This window comes from Monodelphis domestica, chromosome 8 (assembly GCF_027887165.1).
Source record: "Monodelphis domestica isolate mMonDom1 chromosome 8, mMonDom1.pri, whole genome shotgun sequence".
Lineage (NCBI taxonomy): Eukaryota > Metazoa > Chordata > Mammalia > Didelphimorphia > Didelphidae > Monodelphis > Monodelphis domestica.
The window spans coordinates 10595704-10613356 of record NC_077234.1 but is presented as its reverse complement, the minus strand read 5'-3'; the positions used below and the strand labels follow the sequence as shown (position 1 = coordinate 10613356).

At 47.4% G+C, this 17653-nt stretch overlaps 1 protein-coding gene across 4 annotated transcripts in view; it reads left to right on the top strand.

Annotated features, from left to right (window-relative positions):
- Nucleotides 1-17653, top strand: part of ATG4B (autophagy related 4B cysteine peptidase) — a 44116-nt gene that overhangs the window by 13827 nt on the left and 12636 nt on the right. For 2 of the 4 annotated variants that reach the window (XM_007502437.3, XM_056807321.1), the window contains exons 4-12: nucleotides 4197-4295; nucleotides 5681-5782; nucleotides 6425-6497; nucleotides 9602-9681; nucleotides 11313-11506; nucleotides 13449-13527; nucleotides 13902-14047; nucleotides 17040-17096; nucleotides 17535-17628. In XM_007502437.3, coding sequence (XP_007502499.1) covers nucleotides 4197-4295; nucleotides 5681-5782; nucleotides 6425-6497; nucleotides 9602-9681; nucleotides 11313-11506; nucleotides 13449-13527; nucleotides 13902-14047; nucleotides 17040-17096; nucleotides 17535-17628 — 924 coding nt within the window. The remainder of the gene's footprint in view (nucleotides 1-4196; nucleotides 4296-5680; nucleotides 5783-6424; nucleotides 6498-9601; nucleotides 9682-11312; nucleotides 11507-13448; nucleotides 13528-13901; nucleotides 14048-17039; nucleotides 17097-17534; nucleotides 17629-17653) is intronic. The other 2 variants (XM_056807320.1, XM_016425340.2) reach the window with 2 other exon arrangements.

Sequence of the window (17653 nt, the reverse complement as noted above, 5' to 3'; positions counted from 1 at the left end):
AAGGGTCACACAGCTAGGAAATGTGTGAGGTCACCCCTAGGACCTCTAGGCTTGGCTCTATCCACTGAGTGACCCAGGTGCTCAATCCCTTTCTTCTTTTAAATTTTTTAAATTAAAAAATGTTTTTGTTTTATTTAGTCAATTTAGAACATTATTCCTTGCTTACAAGAATCACATTATTTCCCTCCCTGCCCTCCACCCACCCTTCCCGCAGCCCACATGCAGTTCCACTGGCTATTATATGTGTCCTTGATCAGAACCTATTTCCATGTTGTTGATGTTTGCACGAGGATGTTCCTTTAGAGTCTCCATCCCCCATCATATCCCCCTCGAACCCCTTTCTTTTTTAATAGATGCAGAAGATCAGAGGAACTAGCCATGCCCAAGACGATCACACAGTAGTTACTCTGTAGCTTTCTTTCTAACATCTCCGATCTTGTAGGGATCCGCTTGGGTTCTTTTTAAGGTTCATCATTAAGTTCTTGATACTGATAACGTTTATAAACTTCTGTTTCACAGCCAAGAAAGTGTATATGTGGAAAATGTTATTATACCAATGTAGAAGCCATTTGTATGTGCCTGCTGCTTTGGCCACCCCACCCCGATTGCAGTCCCGTGTCACTAGCCCTCCTGCTGTCCCTAAGACACTGACTAAGCATTCTTGTGGACTGTTCTCTGCGCTTGTTTACCCTCCTCTGCCTCTCCACCTGGGGGCTTCCTTTGGGTCTCGCCTAAAGTCTTCAGCCAGAGGCTTTTCACATCCTCCTTAGTGCTAGGGCCTTCCCTCTGTGGACTGTCTCCGCCTCATCCTGAACCTCTCTTGTTTGTACATTAGGAGCCGGTTGTCTCCTCCTTTTGCCTTTCTGTGTCTCCCCAGAGCTCAGCCCAGGGCCTGGCACACAGCGGTGGGTAATAAAGCAGTTCATGAGTTTACTAGTTACTAGTCGAGTCGGCTGGAAAATCATCATGACAAGCTTTTTATGAAATCTTCCACGGATCATAGACAGTCCAACCCCTGAGTTTGTGGATGAGATTGAAATCAAAGAATCTGAGCGACTGCTAGATGAAAGGCCGGTACGCTTTGGGAGAGTGTGGCTGAGAAGTTTTTCCTTATAACCTGGGAATCCTAAAATTACCCTTTTGTAACTTCTACCCATTAGTGCAGATTCTGGCCTTTGAGACCAACCAGGGCAAGTCAAACTCTTCTACAGCCCTTAAGGTGCTTTTAGTCAGCTCTCATGGGCCACTGCTTCCTATGGCATGCCTCCAAATCTTTTGCTGCCCTGGCAACTTCCTAGATGGTGGTGGTATGATAATATTCCAAACGAGAATCTAGTTAGCTAGTGTCTTTGTTGTGCTTTACGACTGTCGTATCATTTGACCCTCACCGCAACCCTAGGAAATAGGTGCTAGTGTTACTCCAATTTTACAAATGAGGAAATGGAGGCTGACCTAGGTTAAAGGACTTGCCCAGGGTCACACGCTAATAAATATCTGAGGCTAGATTTGAATTTAGATCTTCCTGACTCCAAGTCTTGCACCCTACCCATTATGTTCCCTATCCAGCTTAGTGCACTTTCAAAATGTATTCAAACTGAGCGCAACACTCTATCTGTGACCTGACCAAGACTGAATAAAATGGAATTATCCCCTTCCTAGTCCTGGACAGTTTGGTAAATCTAAGAGTCTAAAAGAAATGAATTGAAGACTTAAAAGAGGTCTTAATTTAATAAATAACTTAGAGAGAAGGGAGCCTTTCTATTTGAGTAGAAACCTAAATATCCAAAAGGATAGGTTTGAGATGAAGACTGTTCTAGAAGTATGGGTTGGCCCCAGGGAAGACTCTGGGGTGGGCAGATTATGAAATCCCCCAGAGTTTAAACATCCAAATGAGGGTTCCTTTCCAAATTGTTCTTGTCATGCGATTGGCTTTCAAAATAGGCATACTACAAAGCCCCTCTCACCGCTTTATAGCTGTATCTCTTTCAAAGATTTTTGGCCACGATCAGTTTTGCTGACTCCCAGTGGCCTGATATCAAACCCATCCTCGAAGGATGAAGATTTTCCCCTATTGATTCTGTTGGGTTACAGACTTTGAAGTTAACAGACAATGAGAGAGAGCCCCATTGGAGGATAAAGCCCTCTACAGGGGCTGTGCCCTTTGAAGGAGATGCTGTGCATTCAGAGGTCTTGAAAATTCATCTCTTTCATTTATAGCCCCATCTTTTATAACAAGTACAGTGAGGCTGACACAGAAATCCTAGACCTACCTTGAAGACGATGTGAATTAGTTGGTGGAGGGTCTCGAGGGTGCTGGTGAAGGAAGACTTTATACTGTTTATCTCCATCACACCCCAGTTCCTAAAATACTCTTGCTATTCTATTTTTATTCCTTTGATCTCACCAAAAGTGTCTTATTGTGGAAAGAACCTTTCTTGATAATGGGAGTGACTTCTTAATGCTTCAAGACAGATGAATGAGGCCATTGGGGCACCATGGTGGGCCCCCCCTTTCAGAGAGAAAGCCAAGACTAGTGACCTTAGCAAGCACACTTGTTCAAGCAGAGGGTGAACCAGGCTAGAAAGAGGTAAATTTTGGCTTGGTGTAAGGGAAGAATTCCTGACACTTGTAGCTCTCCCCAAAGTAGTCCTAACATGGGAACAGATTCTCCTCCCCTGGAAGTCTTTAAGCACAGGGGCAGTGACCACTTAGCAGAAAATTCCACAAAGACTCAAGTAAAAAGTTGGGATTGAATGGTGGTTGGGAGAGTTTCTGCACCCAGACTGAGATGACTAGGCCTTTGGCGAAACTCCATGGGATACCTTTTTAAAAAAAACCTCTTACCTTTGGTCTTAGAATCAATCCTAAGTATTGGTTCCAAGGCAAAAACTGGTGAAGGCTAGGCAGCGGGGGTTTCAGTGATTTGCCCAGGGTCCCACAGCTAGGAAGTGTCTGAGGCCACATTTGAACTCAGGACCTCTCATCTCTAGGTCTGTTGCTCTATCCACTGGCCTACCTTCCTGTCCACCTGTCCCTCCAAGGCTCATGCAAACTGAATCCAGTTGACCAGTTTGGAATTTTGCCATGTTGGGCACTTAAACAAATGTCGAAATTCAGTGTAGTGTGACACTGAGTTAGGAAGTGAGTTTAGGCCCTTAACTCAGTATTCCTAGAAGTTACTCCCATGTTCTAAGTTTTGCTGATTGGCATGGCTAAACGAAAGGCTAATGATCTTCCTTTAACAGACTTTTTCATTCTTATTGAAGTTCTGCTTATTTTTACACCTACCCTCACTTTGACTTTGCACTAAATTCTCTGGAGTTGCAGCTCATGACCACATCCTGGTGAAGCACAAGCTAGCAACGTTGTCCACAGGAGCCCGGGAGCTTGGCTTTCTTTTCAGACTATAGATTTGGGTCCTCATTATGGCCAAATGGTATAAAAATCGTGCTCTTGGTCATTGAGGAGCAAAGGGAGGAGCCAGCGGCTCTTTGGACAGGTAGGGCCCTGTGGTTGGTCTTATATGTACAGGGCTACTCTCTAAAGTTATTGACACATAGTAGTCACGGTGATTTTCATCAGTAGAATGCATTTGGGTTCTTGGCTCTTTTCAGGAATTGACTCTACATATTATTACCATCTGCAGCAAGAGTTCTCAAAGCTCTGGGTCACAGGATCCCTTTTCACTATAGATTGTTGAGAGGGACAGCAGATGGCTCGGTGGGTTGAGAGCCCGGCCTAGAGACGGGAATTCAAATCTGGCTTCAGACAATTCTTTGCTGTGTGACTGGGCAAGTCACTTAAGCCCCATTGCTGAGTCGCTACTGCTCTTCTGCCTTGGAACTAATACACAGTGTTGAGTCTAAGAGAGATTCTAAGATTCATTTAAAAGAAAATTATTGCTAGTCCAAACCACTTTTGGGATGTGCAGGTTCTATTGATCAATATTTGCCATGTTAGAAATTAAAGTGCCTTATTATTATTAGGAGCTTTAACCTTGCAGGCCTTCTGAAAGAGTCTCAGCCGCCTAGAAATCTCCATACCCCACTTGGAGAACTAGGGCAGCTTGTGGGAGCTCCATTCAGCTGGACAAATGCCTAAGGGGAGCAAAGATTCCTTTGCCCATGTAACATATTGACTTGCGTCCTGCTTCTTGGTGACTCTTAGATATTGGTTCTCTTTCTTTGTAATTACAGGAGGAACAGGCCCAACCTCAGACACTGGCTGGGGCTGCATGTTACGGTGTGGCCAGATGATCTTTGCACAGGCCCTCGTCTGCAGGCACCTAGGCAGAGGTGAGCCACAAAGCTAGACGTGGGTTGGGCTTTAGTTTGTGCCTTTGGAAGAACATTACAGAATGCTGAAAGAGGACCATTTGCAAATATAACAAACAAAAATCTTGAGGATATTTTTCTTAACAAATAATGTAGCTCATTGTAAGAGAAGGGTTCAATTGTGTCTAATAATTGAAGAGCTTTCAGTGATTTAAAATTAAGTCAGCATTGTTAAGTGTAAGTTGTTTTTAAGAAATTCTAAACCAGTAAAATTGTGCGTCTTTGGGTTCAGATTTGTTCTATCTGGTAGTGAGTTTTGAATCTTTTTGTGTAACTTTTTTCTCCTGCCTTTTTAGAATATGGTCTGAATGTACATTAAAATTAGGCTCTCTGGACATTTAATGCTTTTTAATCAGATATCAAATATATGAATTTTCCAGATTTTATTCTGTATCTGCTTGCCTCACTTTAAAGAGTACAAAGTCCATTCTCTATAAACAGTCTGTTTAAAGGAAAGCTTTTCTATGTGAGACATCAACTATTATGTATTATGAGGTACCTGAAGTGTGTGTTTGTGTGTGTGTGCATGTGCGTGTGTGTTTGAAAGCCTGAACACTTGGTCCTTAACTTCAGAAAAAGGCCAAATGACTCCTTTTTAGTACCGAACAGAAGGGGATAGCACAATGGTACAGAGACTTTTGGTTTGCTTTTGAGTTTCTTTGAAATGACCATCAATGACATGGTCCTCAAAGCAATGTAAGTGTTTTGCACTCAGCAGATTTCAGAGAATAAGTGTGTTTACTCCTTGTCACCATGAATCCTACCAGTGAGTCACAATTCGTGGGAGTCATCAAATTGTTAGCTTGTGTTGCCTTCTGCCTGCTTATCTCATTACCATCCAGCAGCTGATGATGGTTACAATCACAGAGATGGAAAGGTGGAAAAGAAGTGGGAAAGTGGTGTCATATTTGTCTGCTTAGCCCAGCTCTCTTTTCTCATGAAAAATGCTTACTCTGTAGCCAGGTAGGCTTTTTTTCCTTTGGACCTCTCCCTTTCCATAACCTGAATTTAAATTCTAGACCCCGTTGTCACCCCATAAAAATGTTTTCACTATCCACCTTGGATAAGTCCCCTCCTTTGGGCACCTGAAGACCATGCCGGTAACTTAGAGATTAATTAAAGCCGTAAAAATGAAGTCATCTTTGTTACTGGTGTCCATGTGCCTTTGACTTTGAGATCATTTCACAGCTCCACTAACAATGCATTAGTGTTCCAATTTTGCCACAACCCCTCAAACATATATCACTTTACTATCCTATTGGCCAGTCTGATAGGTGATCTAATGATGATTTTCAGTTGATCCCAATTAACATGACCTCTGTGTGTGTGTCTTTTTTTTCCACTAGATTGGAGATGGAAGCAAGGGAGAAGGCAGACAGACAACTACTTCAACGTTCTCAACGCCTTCATTGACAAAAAGGACAGCTATTACTCCATCCACCAGATAGGTAGGGAAAGCATTCCAGTCTTTTCTAGAAGGGCCTTTTCTGAGTTGGGTAAAGGGATTGTTGAGGTAGCACCTTGGTTTCCTGTTAAATGAGAATACCTGTGCTCCCTTGCGCTGGAGGAGCTCTCTGAACATCAGCCTTCTGGAGGACTAGCGGGGAGTGTCATGTAGCTAAGAGGAATGGGGCTACTCTGACAAAAATGGTGCGGTTACTGTCGGAAAAGAAGCCATGTGGGATGAGGATCATCTAATCCTTTGGCTTTGTTTTCTATTGGGAGCGTGCTAGTGTTTTCTGTCTAGAGTAATAGATCTTCTTTGATCCTCACTACAAACAGCTTCAAGAGGTGGGTGCTGTTATTGTGAGCCCACTGCAGATCCTTACCAGGCGTAAGAAATGGGTAGACTGACAAAGTCCCTCTGAAATCCTGCTTTACTGCTACCTCTGCCTCCTCCCAGGGCAGCCGTTCTCTTTCTTGGGGCAGAACTGGAGCAGCCCTTTCTTTCCCTTTCCTTAGCCTGAGAGGTTTTGCAAATGTTTGTTTCTGTGAGTTTCTTGGACACTTTGTTCCATGTGAAACCGAGATGTGTTCTTAAAGGATGATGTAAGTAAGTAATGTTAACAACTTGATTCTTTTTGATACAGCTCAAATGGGAGTTGGAGAGGGCAAGTCCATAGGCCAGTGGTATGGACCAAACACAGTTGCACAAGTTCTCAAGTATGTACTGAGTTTTTATTTTTTCATTTCTTTTAGGAAAACCAGTAGTATAGCTCATTTGAAAAATCCTTTCATGCTTTTCTTGAGGCCCCAAGAGTACTAGAAAATATGCACAACTTTTTGTAGCATTTGAAGGTGATTTTTTAAAAAATTATTACTTATAATATTTTTTAAGGGACACCTTCTGGACTTTTCCAAGTGATTCACCAGTCATTTCTAGAGTATTTTTGGTGGAAAATGAAAACAAAATTGATTAAAATTCAATCTTTTTTTGCCTTTCAAGTAGGCCTTATAAACTGTGACTTTAGGGATTCTAGGAAGACCTTAATTCTTCTTTCTCCCCTCACCACAGATTCCTCCATCAGACAGCTAATGCCCAACATTTCACTGTTAAAGCTACATCCCAACAGCTTAAAACAATGTTTTCCAAGTTAATTTGGTCATGGAAAATTTGGACATTAACTGCATTGAAATAACCCTTAAATACTGGTTGGTGGCAGAGGTGAAGACCAAAGTTTGTCATTTTCAGACTGGTCCATATTTATTCAGAGGACTTGATCAAATGACCTTTGTGTTTGTGGTATTTTGGACAAAATGATTTGGGAGACAGAGAGATCCTCTTCAGCTCAGCTGGTTCTCAGAGTATGCTTTGTTTCTCTGGGCGGTAGGAGGGTTTGATTAACTGGAGGGAAATGTGAATGTAAAGGAGGTAGGGCTGGGGCTCCTCTTTTATCTGGAACTGTACAGCAGGTAAGAAAGAGAGGGAAAGAAGGCAGTGGACTCACAGATTTGTTCCTAAGGAAGCACAGGAATTCCTAAATGAAGTCAAGAAGCTTCCTGTATTTTTCTGTATCACCTTTCTTCACCCAATTTAGAATGTTCAACTTGCCTTGCCCTAGGCTTGACCCTACCTCTGGAGCTGCTCACTCTTTCTTTTAGAGCCTCTCTGTCTACAGGTGCTGGCTTGTAGCTTGGACTTCCCATGTCTCCCATCTCTTCTATTTTCTTCTCCCAATTAAAAAACACTTTTAGAAGATAAGTATTACTAGTGTCATGAGTCAATAACTTACTTGGTATATATCTGAGAACACAATTTGGGGAACACTGGCTTCAATCCTTTTGAGGTACAAAGTATCTCCAGGAACTAGTAATATTTTGTTCAGTTTTGGGGGTTTCATTCTACTTCCCATCTCCTTTCCCTGTGTTGAGAAAGTAAGAAAAACAAAGCTTGTTTTAAGAAACATGTATAGTCAAGGGCAGCAAAACATGACTAAGGGGGCAGCTAGGGGGCTCAGTGGATTGAGAGTCAGGCCTAGAGGCAGGAGGTTGTAGGTTCAAATTTGGCTTTTAGACACTTCCTAGCGGTGTGACCCTGGGCAAGTCACTTAATCCCTATTGACTAGCCCTGACCACTCTTTTGTCTTGGAACCAATACATAGTATTGATTACTAGATTGGCCATCTCCCCCCAGAATGTCTCCCTCTGCCTCTGGAGGTGGGGCAGCAAATTTCACCGAGTTCTGGAATGATGTCTTCATCATTGTGTTGCTCAGTGTGCCCAAGCCTATTGTTATGATGTATAAATTGGGCTGGTTCTGCTTTCGTTTCACTGTGTATCAGTCACTAGAACTCTTCCTGCCAGTCTCTGACCCCATCCCTTCATTTCTTATCGCACACTGTTATTCCATCACATGCTTATACGGAAACTGTTCCCCAGTTGATGAGCATGCCTTGTTTCCAGTTCTTCGCTCTCTCAAAACGAGATGCTGCCAACCTTTTTGTACCATAGGCCTTTTCCTCTCTTTGAGTGACAGACTCCGTATTTAGATCAGCAGCCCAAAGAGCCTGCCTGGTTTCATAGCTTTGGGGCAGTGGTGTTTCCAGAATGTGGGGCTGGCTCTTAGCGTGGCTCTTCTCCACAGCTCCTCCAAACTGGTAACATTAGTGAAGGATTCTTCACGAATACTTCAAGAGCGAGCCCTAGGCAGAATGAGGAAGTAGAGGAAGTCCTGGCCCTTGCAGCCTGCCTCATTCCCTGAGCAGCATCCTTTCCTTCGAGCCTTACGGTGTGAAGTAACCATTTTCAGGGTTCTGCTATCATTATTTAAGTAAACCCAGATGAAAGCTTACTCGTGCTCGTTCCTGCCTGGTTGTTTTTGCTCCTAAAGTGTCTTCTCTTTTATTGGGGGATGAAAGGCTTTGTCTCCCATTAAAGAAATCTCCTTTTCTCCTTTCACAGTACCTCTGAAGTGCCAAGGCAGAACAGCCTTGAGCCTAACGGTATCCTCTTACCAAGGTTGTCACATATTGGGTACTTGGATAACCCGAGTCAGAAGAGTCTCTTGTTCCCCTGGGCTAGAGCTTCTGGGAACTTGCTTCTTTGTAGTTTGTAGCTATGTCCCAGGGTCACTGTCTCCCTGCTGCTTCCCTTTGCCCTTAGGCCTCCCCCCCATTCTTTGCTTGAGCCCTTCCAGACGGCCTGGCTCTCAGAATGTGTGGCCATCTATGCTCCCCTCCCCCTCGCTCCCTTGTAGACTTTGGGGGTGGGGGAGGAGAGTCAGGGCAGCGAACCCCAGGCCGAGTGCAGTTGGATTGAAGACGTATGCAGAGGGAGGCCCAATTTCTTACGTGGGACAAGAAAGTGATGGTGCACCCGTCTCCGACCTGGAGGACTTATTGCCAGGAGAGAGCCAATGACAGCGTGTTGGGCTTTGAAAGAATAATGCTACTTGGAGGCCCATGCGGGAGCCCCGAGCCCAGCTACGCCTGGTTACCGCGCAGCACAGGGATCCCTTAGTGCTACTGTGCCTGAGACCACTGACCACTGGAGCACCAGTGAGAGGAAGGAAAACCAGAGCCCGAGCCGTTAGGCCCCGAGGAGGCCAGAGAGCCCAGAAGACAAGGGGCAGAGGAGTGGGACGGACACCCAGGGCTGGGTGCTGGAGCCTCTCCTGCGCCTGCTTCCAAACCTGACGTGTAGCTTGTGGTGTTCGTGTCCTGCCTGGGTGCTGCGTGGCAGTGCCTTCGCTGGTCACCACAGCTCTGAAGGGTGTTCTTTAAAGAGCCCACTGGCTGCTGAGCTCTCCTGCTCTTGTTCATTTCTAGGAAACTGGCTGTTTTTGATACGTGGAGCTCCCTGGCGGTGCACATAGCAATGGACAACACGGTGGTTATGGAAGACATAAGTAAGTAATTGAGTGCTACCACAGAGGCACAATTAGAACTCGGGCCTCTGGCTGATGAGGTCACAATCTAGGTGGTTTTGCATGTAAACTTGGAACGACAACGATTACAGAACAGTCTTCCTCGTCCAGGGCAGGGGGTACTTTGAGGAGGGAGGAGGAAAGTTATCTTGGAGTCAGGAGAGGTCCTCAGCAAGCTTCAAACCAAACCAGGCTTGGGAGGGCAGTAGCCTGGGTCCCACGTGTTGATGAGAACAAAGGGCTACGTTTCTGCATTTGGTGGTTATAGATCAACATGGTCACTGCTTGGGGGCAGCTCTTGAGGTGTGCCAGATGGTGTGAACTCTGGCACTAACAGAATTGCCCTGCAGAAAAGGGGAAAAGACTTTCTGCCAATATTTCTGATCTCAGCAAAATGCAAGAAGATTCATTAGAAACCCAGACAGGCTTGTGGGAGAAGACTAGAGAGCTGGGCAGGAGGGAGGGCCAGTCCGTGGAGCCTCCTTAAACTTTATTGTTAAAGATAGAGTAAAAGGACAAACGGTGTCTACACTGTGCTTTGCTGTATTTTAAATGCAGCTTGATAATGAAATCGCCCACTTAGAGACTCTCAGAGACTTCATTTCCTTGGGCCAGTGTTGTCCCAATTCATCCATTCATTTGGAGTATCAAGAGCCAAGAACTCGTCAGAGAACAGGACAGCCCCGTGCAGCCAGCTTTAGGCTCGTGCAGTCACTCATCATCATTCCCATCGTTTCCCAGAGGGCCCCCTAAGGATAGAGTGCATAAAAAATGTTTTGAAAACACCCCTGCCACCTTTGCAAGGATTTAAAGCTTAGTTGTTAACGATTTAAAAGGACTTAGAGAGGCCATCTTGGGTGAACAAGCCCTGAGCAAGCCCATGTTCCCCGACAAGCGAGCGTCTGGCCTCAAGTGAGAAGCCTGATCCTGCCCCAGACCACCCATTTCCCTTCTTAATTGCTGCACCAGGCCAGTTTTGTGTGAAAACCTCATATGTTTAGGCTCAAGGAGCTCTCACACTGACATCTTATCCTTTGGGCCATTGGGTGTTGGCCTTTGTCTTGGGACACGGATTTTGGTGGTTATGAAGTAAACTGTGTGGAAATGGGAGAGATGGAGACAGGGAGGCCAGCTAGAAATAATGTGCTTGGGGAGGGCTGTGGCAAGAAGGCGAAGCCACTAATGATGTTTGTTCTGGACTAAGTAGGCCTTGGGACTAATTGTAGGTGGGGAGCAAAGGAGAGGGAAGCTGAAGTGATCGGGGGCAAGGGCAGGAGAGAGAGAGGGATGATTTCAGTTTGAGACCTGTTGCGTACACAGTCCCAGAAGAACATGCATTGGGGAGAGGACTGTGTCCAGCAAGCAGTCGGACTGTAGGACTGGACTTAGGGAGAAAAGATTGAATCTAAGAGTCATCAATCAACAGACAGGACTTCCTGTGTGCCTGGCCCTGTGCCAACCGACGCAAAAAAGGAAACAATCTTACTCTAAAGGAACTGAGGGAATCCTGGGAGTGGAGATCACCAAGGAAGGGAGGGCACTCGTGGGGCCAAGAAGTAACTGAGTTATTTAATATTTGTTTTGAACTTCCTTTTGTCTGATTGTCTTTTTAGGGAGGTTGTGCAAGGCAAATTTTTCCCACACTGACGCGGCTGCACTTCCTCCTGATTCAGACCTGCTCTCCAATGGGTACCCACCTGGAGCCGAGGTCACTGACAGGCTGTCACAGTGGAGACCACTGGTGTTACTGATACCTCTCCGCCTTGGGCTCACAGATATCAACGAAGCTTACACGGAAACCCTAAAGGTAGGGCTTGGAGGGCCTTCTGGACTTTTGCCCAACAGACCTAAAGCCAATTTGGATTTCCTGTTTTCGTGCATTTTTAAAGAGGAAGAACCCTGAGGCATCATCAGTTTGTGACCAGTAGGTGTTCTTCAGCTCTATGCCAAGAATACCTGATCCCATGTAATCTTTGTGTTGTCTGGAGCCATGTGGAGACCTTGTCACTTTTAGAAGATTCACTGTAAAGTAGACTGATGGGGCTCGCTTTGGACACGATACCTAATCTGGCTGTTTTCTCAGTCTGGCAACTTAGCATCATGATTGCACCTAGAGTCCTAGGTGTTGGAGGGGGAAGAGACCCGAGTCATCTCGTCCAGCTCCCTCCTTTTTCAAGTGAGGAAATCGATAAGTGATACCAGGTCCCACTTTAACTCACTAAGAAGGCAAATGGCCCAAGTGCTTAACGGATGAATTCGGACTGGAGCCTTGGGTGCTCAGGTTACCAGAGTTGCCTAAGGTCATTCCAAATCATTTCATAGTCTTATATTACTTGTGGTGGTGAGATTTTATAAAAAGTTGGGGTGTTGGGGAGAAGTAACAGCGAGTCTAGCTTAGCCAAGTATGGTAGGGGCTTTGTTTCCTGGGAACACATTCTTTTACTGCCAGGCCCCTTGGGAGCTGGATTTGAGGGAGAACCTCTATCTCCCAACACAAGAATGCTCCATTCAGTGGAACTCGCTAACTACAGATTCATATAATATAAAAAGAAATCGCTTCCCTTTCCCAAAAACCAACTCATTCTACCTCTGTTGACTCGGTTTTAGACTGTGTAAACAGGTTTGATTGCCTGCCATCTCAGTGGAGGCAGGAGAGGAAGAGAATTTGAGTTTCTGAATTCTTTTTTAAATGTTGGAATCTGTTCTTACATGTATTTGTGAGGAAGAAAACCAGGTTTGCAGGAGTGAGGACTTGTCTTTTGGAGTTCTAGATCTCTTCCCAATTTTAGGATCCTTAAAACTCTCCTATCTCTTCTCTGTCCTTGTCACCATTCTGGTTCTCAGACTTGCAATTCATCTTGTGCTTCTTGCTCTCAGGGGCGCCTTGTATCCACCAAGTCCCATGGAGTCTCCCATGTCTTAGAAGAGCCCCTAATTTTGGGGGGCTGCTCTTCCTGTTCCCCTGACCCTATTTGAAGCTAATAGCACCCCAACAAGTCATAAGGACTCAGGGTCTGAAAGGGCCCTGAGGAGACTGATAGTCTAGCCCCCTCGTTTTACAAATCAGGAAACTGAGGCCCAAGGGGAGAATGACTTGGCCATGGTGTTTGTGGTTTGAATTTCTTCTACTCCCAAGCCACCATTCTATGCATCACTGCCAGAGAAGAGGTCTTCCAAATCTATTTTTGTCTTGTTGTTGTACTTAAGCACATACTTCCCCAGAGCTTATCCAGAAGCCTTTCACCCTGGCATTCAGGACCTTCCAGTCATGAGCCATCGGGCTAGAATCAGCTCTTGCCCACGCGTATAATCTCAGGCTTTGGGTCAGGCCAGGCTCATGGTACCTAGTGATTCTGCCCCAGGCCTTTCTGGTGTTATTCCCCCTTCCCTCTATGTCTCTGTCCTGGGCTTTCCTCAAGGTCCTCCCTTCTCTACAGAGCCTTCCTAGGCTTCCCCTTCTCAGTCTCTGTATTACTGCCAGCGACCCCTTACAAACCAGAACCTCCCTTGTGCTGGTCTCCAAGAGAGAGTGAGTGTGTGCGCGTGTGTGTGTGTGCGTGTGTGTGTGTGTGTGCGTGCGCGTGCCCTTGTGTGTGCCCGCATGCCATGCATGCCCTCCCCAAGTGAGCGCCCTGGCCCCTCCTCCCTCCTGGTTTTGCCCGTGCCCTGTGTGCGTGCGTCTGCCTGGCCCTCCGCAGCTGTACCGTGTCTCAGTGGTGTTCTCTCTCTCTCCCCCGTCTCTTCTGCAGCACTGCTTTATGATGCCCCAGTCCCTGGGAGTAATTGGAGGGAAGCCCAACAGTGCTCACTACTTCATTGGATATGTAGGTGAGTGCCCGCCGGGCGGGATGGGGCTGCGCTGGCACGCCGCTGCCTTGAAACTGAGCACGGGGACCAGACCGGGGCCGCGGAGCCCGAGGGCTGGAGATTACTCCCATGGAGCACTGCTGCAGCCCTGCCCCCCGCCGCCCGCATGTCTGCCTCGCTGTGTCTGTCGCCTCCCCATGCGCACCGCGCCGGCCTGCCGGGGGAGCCCGAGGGGGAGCGTAGGGGCGCCGGTCTGCAGCCGGGATGCGCAGCTGGTCGTTGCTCGCCTTCTTTGTTCTCTCATCTTTTTCCTCTCGTGGCCGGGTGCCTGCTTGTTGCCCTCCTTGTCCCAGGGCTCCCTAATCCTCTCCGCTGTTCCCTCTCTGCTTGCCCAGGGGAGGAGCTGATTTACCTGGACCCTCATACGACCCAGGCTGCCGTGGAGCTGAGCAATGGCGGCGTCATCCCCGACGAGAGCTTCCACTGCCAGCACCCTCCGTGCCGCATGAACATCGGGGAGCTGGACCCCTCCATCGCAGTGGTGCGTATCTCGCCCACCTTCCCGTGGCCGTGGGGCCCTGCCGGGAGGGGGCGCCCTCCTGGCCGCCTCGTCTGGGCCGGGGTGGGGGGCCAGGGCTCTCACCACTAGCGGGGCTGCCTTCTGGGCATGTGGGGATGCTCGGGAGCCCCAGCCTGAGCCTTGTTACTCTCCACTCACTTATTCGGAAATTCTTGTGCCTTAAGTCGTGCGGAGGCCTGAGGGGGCCTGAGGGGGCCTGATCTCATGTGCTCTTTGCTCGGTCTTGCCTTCAGTTTTGCTTTGTTCGGCTTCCTTCTTAGACGATTCTAGTCGCCTCTGTTAGAAAATGTGTTTTTCTTAACCCTGCTCGCTACCGCCATTTTCCCGAGAGATGGCAAGGAAAGCTCTTGGCGTTGGCAGCCCCCGTGTTTTAGTTCTCAGGCAGTGTAGACGCCTGCAATAGCCCGGTCCTGAACTAAAAGCCTGCTTCTGCCTTCGTCTCAGGCACAAGAGCGGCAGGGGCCAGGCCACCCAGCTAGACGTGCTCCTCCCGTGCTCCGGGGCTACCCCAGGTCCTGGGTCTTGTCAAGGGAGGCTTTTTATCCTCTTGGAGGGCGTCCCAGTGTAGGCCCTCATCAGTTCAGGCAGACCGAGGGGCGGTGGGCCGAGGTGACCGAGGCCAGTTAAGGCTTGATGTCAGGAAAAACTTCCCAGCCACGAGATCTCCCCCAGAGTGCAATGAGCTGTCTTGGCAGCGAGTGAGTCCTCCCTCCCTGGACACCTTTAGGCCACGGCCGAAGGGCCCCGCGTGGGGCGGATGCGAGGTCCAAAGGGCTCCGAGCAGATCCTGCCAGCCTGGAAATGCTGCCCCCCTCCCGAGGCCTCTTCATTCTCTCCGGGGACACGCCAACGTTTTGAGCATCCCAGAGGGCATCTCTGGAGGCTTCCATGAGCTGGAGGAAGGGCATTGAGAGCTGCAGCCCTGACTGAAGTGTCGGCTTCCAAGCCTTGGCAGTTCAGTGACTAGGGAAGGAGCTGCCTACGATTTTGTCCCTCCAGCATGGTGGTGCTGGTGTGTATGAGAGATCTGTGAGCTGTGTGGCACTGCCTGTGTGCTGGGGGAGCCCCCAAGTCTCCTCAGGGCTTCTCAGCGACCTGCCCAGGGTCACTGCTGCTGAGAGGGGAGCCGAATCCCCACCGCACCGCTGCCAAAGGCCAGGCACTGGACTCGCCAAACAAAAATGAAAGGCTTTGCCCTGAAGGAGCTTCTGTTCTGGGGGAGAGGCAGCGTGTTTATCCCTAGGTTCACACAAAAGATGGACAAAGCTAATAGGAGCTCCTTGGTGAGGAGAGGTGGCTCAGGAGAGGCCTCATGGAGGAGCTGAAACACTAGAGGCCGCACACACTCCCCACCTCTGGCTGCTCCAAAGCAGAGCAGCCCCTGCCTTGACAGAGCCTCTGTTGTAATGGGCTCATGGAGGCTGTGGCACGGAGCCTTGGAGGGAGAACGCACCAGCTGCTGAGCAGGGAGGCCGGGTCCGGGCACGGAGGGGAGCCGCGTTTGATGAAAGCGGCCGTGATCGAAGACGGGAGACATGCTGGGGGAACGCAAAGGGCCGTCATAACATTCACAGCCTCCGGTGCTGCAGTCGGTAGTGGGGGAGCCTGCTTATCGTTGACGCTGTCTGTTTGGAAGAGGCCTCAGAAGCTGTCTGAGCAAGAATCCTCTTCGTTGTCCCCCCATGTGGAGGGTGAGGGAGCCCCTTTCTCTTGGGGCAGCCCACCGGCTCCTGCTTAGCTCTGCTCAGGACGGATTCCCTTCCGCCCCAATTCTGCTTTCCTGGAGCTGTCTGTCTTCTGCCTTGCTTTTGGGGGCCAAGCAAAACGAGACCAGCTCCCCCTTCCCCATGACAGTCCCACCTCCCTCCTCCTCCGGAGAGGGCTTTTCTCCAGTGCCTCTTTTTGTGGAGCCTTAGGATGCCGCTGAATTTAGAGGGCTTTTTGCTATCACCTCTCGCTTTGCTGTTCATAAGGAGCTGCTCCAGAACAGAAGTTCCCCCTCCTTGGGTCCTTGGAATGCTGAAATTGTCTTGGAGGCCAGGCTCTCCTTTTGGAGGACCAAGAACTCCAGGAGGTGTTTAGATCCCTGCCTTGGGCCAAGTCAGGCATGTGTTTGTTATTCAAGGTGGGCTAGATAAATGGCTGGAGGAATAGTTTAAATATTTCATCATTTAACTGCAGTATTTGTTCTAGAATATTAGAAAACTGTCCACTTATAATTTATTAAACATTAACTGTGTGCCAAGCATTGTGTTAAGCACCACTGGGCTTTACTTTTGAACCCTTGTCTTCCTGCTTAGAATCAATATTGTGTATTGCTTCCAAGACCGATGAGCTGTAAATGCTAGGCAATGGGGGTTAAGTGACTTGTCCAGGGTCACATTGCTAGGAAGTGCCTGAGGCCAGGTTGGAGCAGCCCAGGATCTCCTACCTCTGGGCTTTGTTCTCAATCCAAGGAGCCACCTCTTTGCTCCCTAGTTTAGTTTTTATTAATATTTTTAGTATCTTTTGAAGTAATATTTTTTTCTGAATTTAAATTTTCCTTGATTTTGGGGATAGGTAGGTGTTAAGTTTTCTGTTTTGGGACTCTTTGCACTGCATGTATTAACTAAAATATTTGTAGAGGTTTAAGATCTTGATTTTGTTAGTAGAGCTGAAAAACCTAATCTAAAAAGGTTACTAAACTCTCCCTCTTAGTTTGGCTTTTGTATTTTAGTGACTTTTTTCCTTAAAGCATTTCAGTGAACACAGCGCAATCAAAACAGAATTGGGAAGGGGGTAAGAAGGTTGTAAGAAGGAAGAGTGGAGAAGAGGCCTGGCAAGACTTTTCCGTGACAGCTTTGGCCAGTTTAGCCACAGAATCTGAGAATTTAAATGCCAGCCATTTTTATTTTGCAAAGTCCATCTTGGTTTGTGTCTCCACATTTCCACTTAAAGTAGATTTCTATTCTAGGGTTTTTTCTGCAAGTCTGAGGAAGATTTCAATGACTGGTGCCAACAAGTCAAAAAGGTTTGTCTGTCTTCTCTTCAGTCTTTACATAGTCTCAAAATCTATTTCTAAGAAACAAGTAATACTAAGAACAGCTAGTCGCCATTATATTTTAAAGGGAATTTGAAGATGGCTTTGACTCTTCTGTTGATATAGAGATGATGAAGATCACTAAATCTGGTCCAGATTTGGGTTCTATTTTTCTATTCCTTCTGTGCCTTGAGTTTTAGGTGTGTGATATTCTTGAAGGGACAAAGTTAGTTACTAATGTTATAAACACCTGAAAAGATCTGACAAGAGATTCTCCTTAGGGAAAAGAATACTGAAATTCTCTAGTGGGAAACTCTCTTGGATGCTTCTTCCTCTCAATGTCCAACCTTTGGTTTCTTACTATTACCCCTTGTAGACGGGCATTCACCAGATTTGTCCTGAAGCTTCTATGTGTGGTTTTCTTTGCAGTTGTCCCGGATCCCAGGAGCCCTGCCGATGTTTGAGCTGGTCGAACATCAGCCATCCCACTTCTCTTGCCCGGACGTTCTGAATCTCTCACTAGGTAATGTCCCTGGTCCCGTAACAGA